This window comes from Megalobrama amblycephala, linkage group LG10 (assembly GCF_018812025.1).
Source record: "Megalobrama amblycephala isolate DHTTF-2021 linkage group LG10, ASM1881202v1, whole genome shotgun sequence".
Taxonomy (NCBI): Eukaryota; Metazoa; Chordata; class Actinopteri; order Cypriniformes; family Xenocyprididae; genus Megalobrama; species Megalobrama amblycephala.
The window spans coordinates 9,180,375-9,198,659 of NC_063053.1; the positions used below are offsets into that span (position 1 = coordinate 9,180,375).

Sequence of the window (18,285 nt, forward strand, 5' to 3'; positions counted from 1 at the left end):
TATCATTGCCACTTATACTCACATATGATTCATCAAAACACTTCATATAACAGTGAAACAGCTGAGTCACCATGACAAGCTTGGTATTTTCTTGCTCTGAACTCCAAGGGTTTTGATTGAGGGCTGTGGGCCAAAAGTATACGTCGCGTTATATCCAACTATAGTAGAATGTGCATGTTTAAAATCAGATTCATTTTTATTCTCTACATTTCAAAGCAAAAATATAACAAATCAAAGGTCATCACGGGCCATCTTTGGCGCACTGGCTTGGACATTTTGTACATTCTTGTTTCAAGGTGCAACATTGATTAATAATTAGGCCTAATTAATAACACTGCATAATAGTAAGTTTTACAATATTGATAGGCCTAATATTATACATAAAAATAAATAGTGTCTTTGTTCTGTTGAACACAAAAGAAGATATGTTGAAGCAAGGGCGTAGATTTGGTTTCAACATTGGGGGGTTGAACGTTGGTAGCCTATGCTGCCTGTTATTATATTTTTTTTAAAAATTAAAAAATAATAATCTGTTTTATGTGTAGCGTTATTGGATAATTTATTTATTATCTATCTATCTATCTATCTATCTATCTATCTATCTATCTATCTATACTTAATAACATTACGAAATTTATGTATAATCATTCATCAAATTTTAACATGATTCTAAAAAGAAAGAAATTATGTTAAATATTGAAACCGCCAGTAGGCGGCAGCGATTCGCTTTTTTTATTGAGTTAGTCACTTAAAGGGTTAGTTCACCCAAAAATGAAAATTCTGTCATTTATTACTCACCCTCATGTCGTTCCACACTCGTAAGACCTTCGTTAATCTTTGGAACACAAATTAAGATATTTTAATTGAAATCCGATGGCTCCGTGAGGCCTCCATAGGGAGCAATGACACTTCCTCTCTCAAGATCCATAAAGGTACTAAAAACATATTTTAATCGGTTCATGTGAGTACAGTGGTTCAATATTAATATTATAAAGCGACGAGAATATTTTTGGAGCGCCAAAAAAAAATAATAATAACGACTTATTTAGTGATGGCCGATTTCAAAACATTGCTTCAGGAAGCATCGGAGCACAGATGAATCAGTGTGTCGAATCTGCTGTTCGGAGTGTGGCATTTAACTTTTTGATATACAAGTATATAATAGATTTTGCGTCAATAAATGGCCAACTCATTCATCAATAGTATGTCATCATTTAGTATGCTGCCCCAAACTTTTTTTTGTGAAAAACAAAAGCGGTTGTTATACAGATGACAACCTCTCAGTTCACTTTATCACATTTTTGGCCCTTTAAAGGCAGGGTAGGCAAAAAAATGTATAAAAAACTTTTTTTCAAAATTTGTTTAAACTTTATTTATATATCAATACATAATTAAAATGTAAGTACTCTGAAAAAGAAAGTATAAAAATCGAGTGTCTGTAGACCTCTCACGACTGTTTTAAAGACAGCTCATTATTTCCATTCACTCCACCCCCTCCCTTCTGGGCTCCTTCCAAAGCCACGCCCCCAAAACGCATGAACGTGTGACTCCGACCACTGAGCTGGAAGACGCATTATTTACCTGAGACGAGCGGAGAGGAAGGAGCACGGCATGTAGTGACATCATGTCAGAATCACATGTAATAAAAATAACTTTATAATTATGAAGATAAACAAACAAGATGTATTTTAGTACTCACTATCAAGCTAGCATATTGATATTGGTAAAGTTTAAAATATATATTTTTTGATTCGCTAACGAGCTATCTATAAGGCAAAGCTAAAAACAGGTTGCATGATACACGTTTTTCCATTACCATCATTTACACTGTGATGAAGATGAATTTCGTGTAAGATTCATAACATATACGTTGTTCTACAGATCAACAGAGTAACATACACTCAAATATCAACTCACAACTGCATTGCAGACACAAAATAATAACACACACATACAACAAAGTGTGTACGACACACACAGATACAAGATAAAGACATCAGTAAACATAGGTAGAGAATATAAAAACAAAACAAAGGCGAAAAAAAAACGTGCAGGTAAACTTACAGGTGAACATGGTAAAAGAGTTAGACAGAGGGTAAAATTATGCACAATTCAACACTATAGCTATCATTATTTATCGTCTCTACTACGGCTCGCTAAGTAATGTTATGTTAGCTATATTACGCAGCTACGTGTGCTAATGACACATGCTTCATGAAAAAATAAACAAAAAAATATGTATGATCAAAATACAAAAAGAAAGATTTACCTGTCCAGCAGAAATAAAGCCATCAAGGAGTCACTTTTCAGCCCCTTGAGTTCCCTCAGTTCTCGCCATCGCTGGAAAGCCACGCCGATATTAACTCGCGTTTTATTTCTTTGTTTATCCAAAGACTTTTTGTTCATTGCCTTTTCTTGTACTGTTACTGTCTTCCTTTTTTTGCCTGGTTTGCCTTCACTAACTGCATAGGCCGATACTGTGAATTTAGCTTGCTGTTTCTCTGCCATTGTTTTGGTATTCCTAGGATCCATGCCTCTTGGATTCCCCAAATCAAACGTGCGCGCGCAAGTGGGCAGGTCATGTGTGGCAAAAGGGTGGTTGCCATGGTTGCGAGAGAGTGACAGCCGCCTAAGCCAATCCTATGTTTCGTCCCGGATGGAAATAATGAGCTGTGTTTAATACAGATTAAACGGTCTAGAGTCACTCGATTTTTATACTCTTTTTATCAGAGTTCTTACATTTTAATTATGCATGTATATATATAGAAAGTTTAAACAAATTTGGAACAAAATTTCTTACCTACCCTGCCTTTAAAATGAAAGTGATATTGCTCATATTAGGCCTTTGTGTTGTACAGAACAAAAAGTTATACACGTTTGGAACAGTGTGTGCTTTGATTTTATTTAACTAGTTAAGTTCTTTAACAAAAATCATGCAAAAAGTCATTCAATCATTTCAAAAAGTTGTCTCTAAGCTGTATTCAAAACATTGCATGTTTCTGCCGACGGGTGGCGCTCTAATAAACCATGTATGTGCGTGCCGTGGATCCTCAAAGTCCTAGAATGAAATGACCTGTGAAGATAAGAGACTATGTAAACGTTTCTTCTTCTTATGCAAAAGTGCATTCAATAAATTAATCTACCCTCTTAAAGTAACCTTTTAAAAAAAACATTACAGAATAAAGTGCTTGACTTAAACAGTTATGTTTATTTTCTTTTACAGTAGGCACAGTATAATGCAACACAGTAATGCAATGCCACAGTCTCTGGGGATTCAGTTCGGGGTCGTGTATGTATGACCCCTCGTCCCATTGGAGTCCACCGCCTGACCAGCAGGGGCTGCAGAATGGAGCATCTCTGAAGGAGCAGAACATTGGAACCTCCCCGCACTAACGCTACTGCACCCCGGCGGACACAGACGGATGAGCACGGGGTGTCTGTCCGGCAACAGTGTGCTCTATCCTGGATACGTTTCTTGGATGCGTTACTTATGTGTATTTCAAAGAGCAAAGCATCTTTCCGTCTTTGGACGGTCACTTTATGACCACATGATTTAAGACGAAACCGCAACTGATGCTGGACATAAAGTGACTTTTACGGGAACGGAGTCGGTGTGAGTTTACAACGGTAAGATGGTTTGAATTTCACCGATGTCACATTAACGCATTTTTTTCATTAACTAATCATGTGGACTTTGAAAGTGAGTGTTTACAATGGAAAGTAGAGAATATTTTCCTTTTGTTTTACATTAGTCTTGTCCTCGTTCCCATGGTGAATGTATACCAAACCCGCGTGCTGCATTGTGGGATACTCGCTGGCTTCAGTTTTATATAGTTAATAATTCTCAAATGCAGTTCATTGTTGTGTGTTTTTGTTTTAAACTGATTTCATAATGTTTGTGTGTGAAAATGCTATGTGGAATTAGAATCTAAAGACCCTATCGAGGGTATTTGTGATTCTGAAGAGGAGACCATTCAGTGCCATAGTGGGATCAGTTTGTCTTCAAGTAACTTTCTTTAAGTAAGAGATATTTTAAGTCTAAGTGTTACTTTGCTCTGGTCTCTACTGTTATCAGAAGTCGCTCGAGACTACTGATAAATAACCTCTCACTGGCTAAAACACTAAAGTGTTTGTCACCGTGGAGTGCTTTAGTTGGATAATGGTATTAATACACTCCATTACCAGTTACAAAGGCATTCCTTGCAAAATAAAAGACACCAATAAGACCAAGATGATAACAGAAGAAACAATAAAATGGTGTAACTGTATGTTTATATGGTAAAGTAGCATACAGAAATGTGCTACACAATGTAAATAGCACTGTATGTATACGACAGAAAGTTTTTTAGTATACATTTTTTTCATATTTCTGAAGGAAGACCCTTATTGCATTTATTTGATCAAATCAATTTGATACAGTAAAAACAGTAACATTGAGAAATATTAATACAATTTAAAATAACTTGGCAAATTGCTTTCGCTGCTCTTTGTAAGTCGCTTTGGCTTATGTGTAATGCATAAATCCATAAATGTAAATGTGCTGATTCGGTGCTCAAGAAACATTTCTTATTGAAACAGTTATGCTGTTTAATATTTAATGGAAACCCTGACACAATTTTTTCCAGGGTACTTTGATGAATAGAAAGTTAAAGAAAGTACTTGCTGAATAAAAGTATTAATTTCTTCTTCTTTTTTTTTTTTTAAATGTACAGTCCCCAAACGTTTGGACGGTAATGTATAGAATATATTTCTAAATTGGCAAATGCATAATCAACTCTATATTGTCTAGATAAGTTTGTCAGATCAATGAAGTTAATCAATTCAGTCAATTACTCTCTATGTAGAATATAGGGTAGTGCTCATGCATCAGGCTGCAGTAATGAGGAATTGACCACTAGCCTTGTTTATCACTTTTCATTCTACATTCTTGTCCCAGACTTTGTTGGCTGTGCAGTATGTGGTGGGATGGATGAGGAGGAGCAGAACCGCTATGTGGCCCAGCTGAAGGGTGAGTTTGACAGCTGTGACACCACCGGGACCGGTTACCTCGACAAAGAGGAGCTTACTGCCTTATGCCACAAGCTGAGCTTAGATGCCCATCTCCCCTTGCTGCTGGACACTCTGCTAGGGCCACAACATTATGCCAGAGTAAGACATTCCCCTCGATCACCCTGGTGTCTCTAATCCTAATGCAGTATTATAGATGTTAAGATACTCTCTTTTTACAGGTGAATTTTGAGGAGTTCAAAGAAGGCTTTGTGGCTGTGCTGTCAAGGTCTTTGGACTTCAGTACTTCAGAGGAGGAGAGCAGCTATCTTGAGCCAGGTACTTCAGCTCCAAGGCCTGTGTTTATCTTCATGGTTTTTGTATTCGTCAGTCTGGACCTTGTGGACTCAAGGTTTATTGATGGTACATGATGTGTAGTTGATCTAGCATCTGTACTCTGAGGAATTAAAGGGTTGTGGTTGTTTGCCTAAATGCTCATTGGTATTTGATTATGAATAGCTTGGTATATGGTTAGTTACATTACCGTTAAAAAGTTTGGAGTTGTACGATTTTTTATGTTTTTGTTGTTTTCTTATGCTCACCAAGGTTGCATTTCATTGACAAATTACAGTAAAAAGCAATAGTATTGTGAGTTATTATTACAATTTAAAGTAGCTACTTTCTATTCAAATGTATTTTAAAATGTAATTTATTCCTGTGATGCAAAGCTGAATTTCAGTCTCCAGTCTTCAGTGTCACATGATCCTTCAGAAATCATTCTAATATGCTGATTTGCTGCTCAAGACACATTTCTTATTATTATCAATGGTGAAAACAGATGTGCTGACTAATATTTTGTGGACACCGTGATACATTTTTAAGGATTCTTTGATGAATAGAATGTTAAAAAATAACAGAATTTATTTAAAATAGAAATCTTTTGTAACAATGTAAATGTATTTACTTTCACTTATGATCAATTTAATGCATCCTTGCTGAATAAAATTATTAATTTCTTTAAAAAAAAAAAAAAAATTCTTACTGACCCTAAATGTTTGAATGGCAGTTTATATTTATGGTATTGGAGTTTATGTGAACAGTTTTTAAAAAACAACAACATGCAAATCCCAGCTTTTTGTTAAGCCGGGCACACATTTAACGACTAGCTAAAACATTCTAAGACTGTGCTCAACACACAGCGATTGTTTCCTGCGACTGAAGCAGATTTAAATACTTATACATGGAATTTGAACACCGACTGTAATCGCAGACTGAACGCAACTGGCTCGCGTTTGAGCGTGATCAGTCATAAGTATCAATTTACATTCATAATCGGCCTTACAGTCGTTAAGTGTGTGCGCAGCTTTAGAGAAATGCAATCAAAATATGGCATATTGGCCTTAGAAAGTATTTTGACACTTAAGCTACACTTTATACGTCCACTAAAAATGACTTTAGGACTACTGGTTAAAAGCAAACATGATTAAGAAACAAAAATCATTGAAAATTGTTAAAAAAAAAAAAAAATGTGGATGTGAGAAAAGCTCTAGCATTATTTGTTTGGAAATGCTGCTTGATTTGAAATGTTGCTGTCTAATGCAAAGACATTCATGCATTTTTAAGTGTGGCTTTCTTATACTTTCTTATGCTTTTTTGGGGGCACTGAAAAATGGAACACAAATATGAGAAGACAGGAAGAGAAAGCAATTTTAATTTTTAAATTTTAATTTAAATTTTAGGTAGTGTTTTGTGTTGTTTTTGTCTTTCTTAAACAACTTTGAGTTTATTTGGATTAAAGACTGTATAAGAAGGCAATAATACCACATAATACCTCAAGGTACCTGCCTGTTGATTGTTATGGAGGCATAATATGTTACACAGATGCTGAAACATTTTGGCCAAAGCCAGAATAACATTTGTCTTTTTTCATAGATGCATTAGGGAGACTGGTACATTAATGCATGTTGTGAAATCTCAGAGCTCAACGCTAAAATTATCTTTGAAAATGGTAAAACATGAAAGCTGTGATGAGAAACAGATGTTAAAGGTTGGGGAGGTTTCTTTTAGGTTTTCATTTCCTTTCCAGAATATTTCTCATTTTATGAGAAAGGTTATGACATAGATGAACAAATGATGTGAGATGACCTACTATTTTGTTTCTTAATTTTGACTGCTTCTGGCATACTTTCATTATCTGTCGCTCTAACCTAAACATCATTTCCTATTTTTCTAGCAGTCCCAGAGGAGGTGAAGCCTAAATATGTGAAAGGAACCAAGCGGTACGGGCGGCGATCACGACCAGACAAGACTGACTTAGAGCTCACAGCACACTCAGAAGATTCACCAGTATTTGGGACTGACAAAGTAGAAATAAACGGTGTAAGGAGAGCCAAGCTCAGACGCTCCACCTCACTGGAGAGTGTCGAGGTAAAATTCATGATACCTTACACTACTGTTCAAAAGTATGGGATCAGTGATATTAAAAAAATACTTTTATTCAGTAAGGATTAATGCTGTACAACGATAATCGCGATTATCGTGTACAAAATAAGAGTCTGTGTTTACGCAATATATGTGTGTTTGTTTTGTGTTTAATTATTATGTATATATAAATCAACATACATTCATGTATATATTTAAGAAAAATATCTTACATTTCTATAAAATATTTACATTTATATATTATATAAATATATACAAATATAAATATATGCATATATTTATACATACGTGCATATTTTTCTTAAATATATACATGTAGGTGTGTCTTTGTATATACATAATACTTATACACAGAACAAACACACATATATTACGTAAACACAGACTCTTATTTTGTACACGATAATTGCGATTATCGTTGAACAGCCCTAGTAAGGATGCATTAAATTAAACAAAAGTGACAGTAAAGACATTTATAATGTTACAATGTAATTATAATGTTTATTTAAACTATATGCTTTTCAAAGAATCCTGTAAAAATGTATCATGGTTTTCCCAAAAATATTAAGCAGCACAACTATTATCAACACTGATAATAATAAGAAATGTTTCTTGAGCAGCAAATCAGCATATTAGAATGATTTCTGAAGGATCATGTGACACTGAAGACTGGAGTAATGATGCTGAAAATTCAGCTTTGACATAACAGAAAGAAATTACATTTTCAAATATATTAAAATAGAAAACAGTTATTTTAAATTGTTTTAAAGTACTTTTGATCAATTAAATGCAGCTTTGGTGAACATTAGAGACATTGTGTAAAAAAATGTAAAAAATCTTGCACTCCCCAAATGGTAGTGTATATTAACTTTATCTCTATTTTCATTTCCATTAATAATCATACTTAAAATCTAAATGACATTACACTCATGTAACATGTAGATAATGTGAAAACAGGGGAGTCGTTCTGGGACTGTATGCAAATAGACATTGTTAAATACAAACATCAGTGCCATTGAGGTGTCGTATTGTTAGTCAGTTGAAATACCTGCATCAGTTTGATTCTAGTGAATGGATCTGGGCTGACCTGCTTTTCACAGACAGGAAGTGTGGCGGTGTGGAATGTGCAAGTGCCGGCCCATAGTGCAGCCCCCACCTTCATCAGACTTTAGTGTTACTTTTGGCTCATGATCAAAACATGGCTCATTTCACATTCTCTTTTTTCCCTCAAAGAGCAGGAGCTTTCATAAAAGGGGTTTGTTGTTTCTGCTGTGTCTGTACTTTTTCTTCTGGAGTCATTTTACTTGTCCATAACAGTGCCAGACTGGAGAGCCAGTCCAAATGCAAACCTGGGCTGCTGGAACTCTCGTTCCATGTGTTTCGTTTTTAAAGAGTTATTTTGGATCCATCTTGTTTTGGTACTAGAAACAATGGAGATTGACGATGTCTTTCTTGCTCATGCATGCCACATGTCCTTTCATTTAAAGGGATAGCTCAAAATAAAAATTCTGTCATCACTTACTCACCCTCATGTTGTTTCACATCCAAACCTGTATGAATTTCTTTCTTCTGTTGAACACAAAAGAAGATATTTTGAAGAATGTTGGTAACCAAACAGTCGATGGGCCCCATTGACTTCCATAGTATCTTTTTTTCTATACTATGGAAGTCAATGGGGTCCATCAACTGTTTGGTAAAAGCCATATTCTTCAAAATATCTTCTTTTGTGTTCAACAGAAGAAAGAAATTCATACAGGTTTGGAACAACTTGAGGGAGAGTACACGATGACAGAACTTTCATGTTTGGGTGAAATATCCCTTTAAAGGTGCCCTAGAATTAAAAATTGAATTTATCTTGGCATAGTTAAATAACAAGTGTTCAGTACATGGAAAAGACATACAGTGAGTTTAAAACACCATTGTTTCCTCCTTCTTATGTAAATCTCATTTGTTTAAAAGACCTCCGAAGAACAGGCGAATCTCAACATAACACCGACTGTTACGTAACAGTCGGGGTGTACGCCCCCAATATTTGCATATGCCAGCCCATGTTCAAGCCATTAGAGGGCCATTACCTCTAATGCCATTACTAGGGCAGCCAGTATTAACGTCTGGATCTGTACACATCTGAATCATCAGACTAGGTAAACAAGCAAGGACAATAGCGAAAAATGGCAAATGGAGCATTAATAACTGACATGATATCATGATATTTTTAGTGATATTTGTAAATTGTCTTTCTAAATGTTTCGTTAGCATGTTGCTAATGTACTGTTAAATGTGGTTAAAGTTACCATCGTTTATTACTATATTCACAGAGACGAGACTGTCGTTATTTTCATTTTTAAACACTTGCAGTCTGTATAATTCATAAACACAACTTCATTCTTTATAAATCTCTCCAATAGTGTGTAATGTTAGCTTTTGCCACAGAGCACTATCAAACTCATTCAGAATCAAATGTAAACATCCAAATAAACACTGTACTTACACGATTAGACATGCTGCATGATGAACACTTTGTAAAGATCCATTTTGAGGGTTATATTAGCTGTGTGAACTTTGTTTATGTTGGTTAAGGCATGCGCGAGCTCCGGGGGAGGGGAGCAGGAGATTTAAAGGGGCCGTGCAAGAAATCGGTGCATATATAATTATGGCTCAAAATAGGCAGTAAAAAAAATTTATTAAAAAAAATCTATGGGGTATTTTGAGCTGAAACTTCACAGACACATTCAGGGGACACATTAGACTTATATTACATCTTTTAAAAAGACGTTCTATGGCACCTTTAAAGGGGTGGTTGATTATAATTTCACTTTTTTATCTTTAGTTTAAACCCAAGCTTTTTCCCAGGTTAGTGACATCACTAACCCTGTATTTTACGTAAAACCTGCCCCTGGGAACATGCAGCAAAGGGAGTGAGGTCATGTTGGACTGCTTTAGAGAAGAGGAAGAGTTGTTGTAGTAGAGCGTTGTTGCGGATTTGCACAAAAGATTAACATGACACCACATGCTTGTCCATGAGTTGAATCAGCTCCACAGCAACTACATAAATATATCCATTAACCATTCAGAAATGTCTAGTTGCATTCTAAAAGTTGTAACTTGTTCTACCTGAGTCTCTCCATCAGTGTCCGAATCCGGTTTGAACAATGTAAGGCTGAACACCATTACTGACAATCATCATTTTGGCTGCGTGAGATTCTACAGCTTTGTTGTTGTTGAGCAACTGAAGCACAGGCTGTTAAAGCTCCACCCTCTTTTGGAAAGCGAGCTGTGAGCAGCAGCTTATTTGCATTTAAAGGGACACACACAAAAATGGTGTGTTTTTGCTCACAACCAAATAGGGGCAAATTTGACAAGCTATAATAAATGATTTTGAGCTGAAACTTCAGAGACACATTCTGGGGACACCAGAGACTTATATTACATCTTGTAAAAGGGGCATTAAATTTAATTAAATAAATGACACATAAGTGTACTTAAAGAGTGTACACTTTCATGACTGTTTCTTAACACACTTAAGTACATTTTCAAAAAGTGCACTTTGTAATAACATCAAATTAAAAGTTTTACTTTAAAGTACATTAAAGTACAAGTCATTTTTTAAATAATCTATTATCATCCCCTAAAGAAGTACACTTAAGTGCGCTGACTAACATACTAAAGCACATGATTATAATTTTAACTGTAGTTTCATTTGAAGTTAATATATTTTAAATGTACTAAATTGCAACTAATGTGTAATTACAAATATATTTAAATACATAACATACAAGTTGCGCTAGAAATTACATTAAAGTTTATGCTTGTTAGTACATTCGACAGTACACTTTAACCATATTTCAAAGACAATATAGGAATAATTCTGAAAATACATATGATGTACTTAGTCCTACTTAAGTGAGTTATTGCATTTAATTTAAATTTAAAATATAATACATTTTCATTTCAAAATAACATGCCAATTAAGTGTCTGAAAACATTACATTCAGTTCGCACTATTATTTTAAAGTGTATGATTTTACGTAATTAGTATTTTTTTTTTTTTTTTTTTAAAGTATACTAAAGTGTACTTATTCACAAGGATGTAACACCATAGCAACATGGTAAATCCACTCAGATCATCTCAGTTATATTTTCTAAAACAATGTAAAAGTCTAGTCTAAAGGTGTTGTTTGGGTTGAGACTTCTTGAGAGAGTAGGTCACAGTCTGTGGAAGAGTTGAACAATCAAGTGCTTTAGCCAAGAATGAAAGCACGCTGGTCCATCAGTACAGTTTATGTTGGCAGCAGCCAGCATTTGGTGTTTATGAACCAGCCCGCCAGGCTCCATTTGGTCCAGCATGTTGTAGTGCCTGGTGTGTTTTACATGTCGAATGTGTTCAACCAGGATTAGCGGTCTTGGTCTGGGTGGAGCTCAGGGTGCAAAGCATCAGCTGTGGTCAGAAGGCCTGATAATGTGAAGTACAACAAGGAAAGGGTTTGGCTATAATTTGGCATGGTGCTTCCTCTAACTGCGCCTCTCATTTTAGAAACGCATACTTGCATACCAGAGCCCTCCCTCGTTCTCTTTCTCTCTCTATGTCTCTCTATTCTGTTCTCCTTTTCTTCTCCCTCTCCTCTCTAATTTTTTTCATAACAGTGTTTGAAATATTTAGACCTTTTATGTAACCTAGTACATGCTATTTTGATGAATAGGGGAGATTACATGCTCTCTAAGTTGACTCTTTGCAATGTCACTAGCGATTCTGTGTTGCTCTGTAGCAGGAGGATCTCAATAAGTAATTTGGTCAACATGCACAGTTTAAGTATTATGTAAAAAGTTTAAGGTTTCACAAAGATGTCTGTGAAGTTTAAAACATCTTGAATATAAAATAAAACCATATAAAAATGGTTGTAAAAAAGGTTGTAAAAAGTACCTTTAATCTACTTTGCAACAGGTTAGTTCTTTAAGCCATCTCATAACATTGAATACCTTAAAAGGCTTAAAAAATGCTAAAGATTACCATGAATTTTCAAGAGTGAATCCCGCATTTATCTGTAGATGTCACTTCTGAAGCGTGTAATTGGCTGTCGGTCCCTTAGTAGCATGAAAAACAAAACTTTTATCCAGTGGAAATATATAGCCTCGAAAGTGTGCAAAGACATCGCCCTTTATAATCACTAAAAGCCGTCACTTATCTCAGTTCATTGCGATCTCACAAAGATCCATTATAATCAATGAAGCTGTCTACACTGCACAATGAATCTCTTACTTACATCATGTCTACACTTTGTTTGTTAATGAGAAGATTCACAAGTGTGTATAATTCAGCACTGAACAAAAACTCGGTGAGTGGATTCTGACTAAATTAAACACTTCTGATTGGACATTGCGATCAAAAGATCAACAAACACGTCTGTGATTGGCTACATTGCTAAGTTTTAATAAACAATTGGAAACATTTGCTGTTCTCTAGTCAATAGAGTACAAATATGTTCGGCCAATATGATGTTTTTACAGTTTCAACTGAGGGTGTTCTTGCTTTTGTTTGAGGGTGCTTAGCACTCAAGCACCCCTGTAGAACTAGACCGGCACTGATGTGATTTTAAATTTCGCTGAAGCTGATTTTTAACTTTTTTTATGGATGGTATGGACTATTATTTATGGATTTTTATTTTATATTTATCGACGATCTTTGTCTTGTTGGTCTAAAATTGCTCATAAACTATTATTATTATTAGTAGTAGTAGTAGTAGTAGTAGTAGTACTTTACATTGAAATGTCTTAAAAAGTCTTAAATGACATTTCCTTTAACATGCAGATATCCTGTATCTGTTCAGTGTTTTTTTTGTGTTAATTAAAACTAAGACTGCCATTAAAATTATTGGCTAATTGAAATGAAGCTGAAATAAAATAAAATATTAAATGAAAAACTTAAATATATTTATATATTAAAAAATTAAAAATTGAAAAAAATTTCTAAATAAATAATATTTATTTATTATTTTGATTTAGGGTTTATATTTATATATTTTATTAGTTATATATTTATTTATATATATATATATATATATATATATATATATATATATATATATATATATATATATGCATGCATTTGGAACTTAAACATCAACATCAAACATCAAGTATCCTAAAACATCAACAGAAGTGTAATTTTCTCAAGGAAGTACCTGTGTTTGCGAGGCAACAAAGTTTTAGCCTCTGAAGCAGTTTTCCTTTTCAAACTTGTATTCACAATATTTTTGCGATACATATTCACACGCCTCAGCACAGATTCCAGTCCATATATCCTTTTACAACATTTATGTGAGCAACAGCACTGCTTGTTTATGTGAATAATTCAACCGGCTGTGATGAATATTGCACACAAACCTTGTCATGCCACATAAATTATTTAGTTTTGAGTACGTCATAGACTAAAATACAACACATTTATATTTTTTTTTCAGGCAGAAGCTGAGAAATGTTATTAATGAATTGTAATCAAGGAGGATCTGTTTGGAAATTTTTATGCACCTTAATTAGAGAGTAGGCTTTGCTGAAAGACCTCCATATCTCAATGCTTTCCTTAGTGAATACATGATATGTGGAATTAAATGCACATGAACAATGTCTCAAGTACAAAATGTGTGATTTCTTAGCGGAGGTCAATGAAGTGGCTTTTTCTTTACTATTGACTGAGAGAGTGAGAGATAACACAAGACTTTCCGCTCTCTGCCTTTCCATTGAAAAACTGTTTGTGAACAGTTATGTAATGTTGTTTAAAATTTAATGCTGATGTTAATTGATTGTGGCTTGTCCCATATTCAGCTGGGTTTTTTCTTTTGTTGCTGGAAGCTCAACTGTGTTGCGTTTCGATCGGTGTAATCTGTTCTATTTGTCTCCTGCATTTGACCATTGCCATACATTGATCAAACCACAGATATCTTACAGGTCAGTGACTGCCTTCATCAAACTTTAATCTACCACTAGATGGCACTAGCACACAAATGAATTAATGTATACACACCCTACATTCTCTGTATAAAAGTTTGCACAATCTATCTATACTACTTTTACTATTTCTGCAGTATGCAGATGTATACTGTGCACAGTATATAGATTTGAAATATGTATAGAATACCTAGATGACTTACTGCTGTACTACATTTACCACACTGCACAGAATACTGTATATAATAATACAATGTGCTCAACCTGACCTTCCACTTTCAGTCACAAATAAACTGGAAGTGACATCACCATTGTTTTTAACATCTTATGCTGCTGTTAAGTGCAAAAAAAAAAAAAAAAAAACAAGTCATAAAAATTACACAGAAGTAGCCTAAACAAAACAGAATAATTGAGAACAATAAACCCAAATAATTAACTACATCTGAATTCAAGATGATGAAATGTATTCATTTCTGTCACCTATTTACTAAATATTTGTTACATAAAGGCCCGGTTTCACAGACGGGACTTAGATTAAGTTAGGATTAGGCCTTAGTTCAATTATGGCATTTAAGTAGCTTTTATAAACATTACTGGTGTGCCTCTTGAGACGAAACAATGCCACTGACATATTTTAAGATCTGTCAGTGCAAGTTATTTTCAGTTAAAACGGCTCAAACATGCATTTTAGTCTGGGACAGGCTTAAGCCTTGTCTGTGAAACCGGGGGGAAATGTGTGAAAGCTGAATGATTTAACTTATTTTACTTATTGTGTATCTGTGTAGCTGTTCTGTACATCACACCTTTAAAATAATTGAAATACAGAAAGTAAAATTAAAATAACTTGCAAATTCATTCATTATATTTCACTACAGATATGCTTACTGATCTCTATAGATTATAGATATATGATTTAATGTAATTCTATATGTATCTATAAATTGTTGTAATGAAGTCAGCTTACAGCTACTGTAAAGTTTGTTACATAATACAAACAGTTTCTCATTCTGTTTTATTTAAACAATAGTATGCAGTATTCAGTGTATACTGGGCAGTATCCAGTTAGCAAACACTTTTACAATTACACATTTACAAGTTTTAGTATTTCACTGCATTTGTCTTTTGTCAGCTGATTTTAAAGCGCTCCCAGTGTTGGAACTGTTGGATAACTCGGTCCGACTCCAAACCATCTCTTATGTAAGCTCTTTTGCATCATTACAGAAAGATTTAGCTGGCGTTATATGAGCAAGGTTTAAGCTGTTTAGTATGGTGCAGTGTTTCCATACTGATGTGAAGAACAGCATTACTTCAGTGCTTGTATCCTAAGTCTGCTAGTTGTTCCCGTCCAGCGTTGCAGAAGTAATGACTGCTGGGATGGAATGCCTTATGATGATTGTATTGTGTTTCTTGTGATCACTGGACCATACATTCAGCTACACTTTCTCCATCTGCTCACTCAACAGCACTTCAGTCAAGAGTTAAAACCTCAAATCAAGAAATGCTTCTTGAATTATGGTCTTTGTGATCATATGTGTACAATTGAGGTGTTCAGAATAGCATACTATTATAATACATAGTATATGTATAGTATATGTACGCTATGTATGGAATACCTGGAAGACCTAGGCCCTAGGGGGATAAATCACCCAGCCCTAGTGACAAAAATAATATCACCCTTAGCCATACAATATTATGAGATCACATGACAAAAGCAAAGAGGCAGTTAAAACCATTATAGACCTCCTTAATTGAAAAATTATTTACAAAAATGCATTTACATGCTATTTAAAAAAAATAGTGTGCAGTATACAGTATATACTATGCAGTAAGATGTTAAAGTTGGCATGAAAAGGAAGTTGTGATAGTCTTTTCTTCTCAAGGGAAATGGCTTCTCGAACATGAAACAATGTGGCATCGGATAATTTGTCCATCGGATATTGAATGTATGGTTGGATGGGTGTGGTTTGCTGTGATGTCATGTGAGTGACAGGTTTTCTCACCCTTGCGCCAGTAAACGTCATCAGAGAAGAGATGTCGCTGCAAGAGGGAGGGGAGTTATTTTGATTAAAGATTATGAGGGCACATGAATTAAAAAAATAATGATGTGCACGGATCATTTATAATAAATCCCACTATATTCCATATAAAACAACAAGTTGATTTTGATTTCATGGTGACACTGTCAATTATTTATTTACAGAGTCTCAAATCAGATGAGGACACAGGAAGCAACAAGGAGTCCACACACCACTATTTTGTGGCACAAGGTACTATATTGTGTAACTTTTCAATTAATCATGCAGTTTTATATGCAAATTAGCACATGAATGTAATTCTATCTGATTTACTGTACGTATACCCAAGGTCAGTTGAAGCTCTGGAATCTAGAGGGCACAGGAAGTCCTCAGCTCTCGTCCAACCCTCAGCAGGAAGTGACAGATGGACAGGTGAGAGCAGTATGGGAGGAGCTAGGGGTCGGAGCCGGAGGATCACTTAACCGTGAGGAGCTGTCGCTCGTCTGTGACCACATCGGTCTCAAGGGCTTACAGTCTGAGGTACGGTCATGTAACATTCTGTACATGGAATGATTAGTAATGAAATTAGTCGCTAAACACCGTATCTGTTTGTCTGTATACAGGAGTTAGACGCTCTTTTCAGGAAACTAGACAAGGATCAGGACGGGAGAGTCAGTCTCAGTGAGTTCCAGAGCGGTCTGTTCACACAACAGCATCACGTTACACCCATCTCTACCTCCACCCCCGCCCGGCCCAAACCACAGCGCTCCATCTCAAAGGTCAGGATCAAAACAAGGTCATGGTGAAAGTAGATTGTATCCAAAAACAAACATTCTGTAGCTTTGCCAAACAATCTGCTGCAAACGCTGACACCAGTATGCAAGAGTGTAGCTAGCTACAGTGTTTTCTCTGCAAATGAAGTGAATGTATGAAAGAAGCAGTTATATGTGATTGTTTCTCAAAATCATAACGGGTAGTATGTAAATAATATAATGTGCTTATTTAAAGGGTTAATTCACCCAAAAATTAAAATTTTGTCATTATTTACTCACCCTCATGTCGTTCCACACCCGTAAGACCTTCGTTCATCTTCAGAACACAAATTAAGATATTTTTGATGAAATCCGAGAGCTCTCTGACTCGTCCATAGACAGCATTTAACCCTTAAATGCATGACTGTTTCGCCAATCATTCTTACATATTCGGGTCTTTATCGACCCGGATCAATATCTAACACGGAAGGATCTCTACCTGTCACGATAATATAAAACTCCTCTGATATTAGAGTAACAATTGCAGAAGAATAAAATAAAGCATATTTTGTTACCTTTTGGAGCTGGAAAGGGCTCCGTTTGAGCAGATGTTTTATGCCATCATCACTGTCCCCGTCAAAGCTCATTTCCCAGTAAATTCAGCAAATAATAGGCTAGTTTTATGTTTGAGGTCACGAATATGAGCCCATTCACGATCTCAAACGTATTCTCTAAACTATATAATTTTCAACATCTTCAAAATCAATATTTCGATCGCTAACAGCTTCACCAGATCCATCCAGTAACAGTTACAGTCATATTTGATTACGTTCAGTACTTGTTCTGCAGTAAATCACTGAACCATTTCATGTTTTTCTTATTATTTCGTTTTCTGTCTAAATGAGTCGTCACTTCAGCATTGTGTATCAGACATTGCCACCTTGTGGAATAAAGGTGAATTGCACTTATTCCGTCATCTAAGATTCAGTTATTGTTGTGCAGAAAAAATATACGTACACTCATACACACCTCGGGTCGTTTGCGACCCTATACAATTTTTACAAAAAATGAATACAAAAATAGGCATTCTTTTATAATTTTATGATTTTTTTCTTGTTATATTCTTTATAATGAATTGATTGAGGAAT

At 35.2% G+C, this 18,285-nt stretch overlaps 1 protein-coding gene across 5 annotated transcripts in view; it reads left to right on the forward strand.

Annotated features, from left to right (window-relative positions):
• Window positions 1–3,247: 3,247 nt before the first annotated feature.
• ninl (ninein-like) overlaps window positions 3,248–18,285 on the forward strand; it is a 34,493-nt gene continuing 19,455 nt past the window's right edge. The window contains exons 1-8 of one of the 5 annotated variants that reach the window (XM_048204396.1): window positions 3,248–3,627; window positions 4,713–4,730; window positions 4,937–5,148; window positions 5,229–5,325; window positions 7,220–7,413; window positions 16,571–16,637; window positions 16,735–16,925; window positions 17,009–17,164. In XM_048204396.1, the coding sequence (XP_048060353.1) occupies window positions 4,966–5,148; window positions 5,229–5,325; window positions 7,220–7,413; window positions 16,571–16,637; window positions 16,735–16,925; window positions 17,009–17,164 (888 nt within the window). In that variant the 5' untranslated portion in view covers window positions 3,248–3,627; window positions 4,713–4,730; window positions 4,937–4,965. Of the gene's footprint in view, window positions 3,628–3,708; window positions 4,021–4,712; window positions 4,731–4,936; window positions 5,149–5,228; window positions 5,326–7,219; window positions 7,414–16,570; window positions 16,638–16,734; window positions 16,926–17,008; window positions 17,165–18,285 lie in introns of those variants that run through there. The other 4 variants (XM_048204395.1, XM_048204398.1, XM_048204401.1 and 1 more) reach the window with 4 other exon arrangements.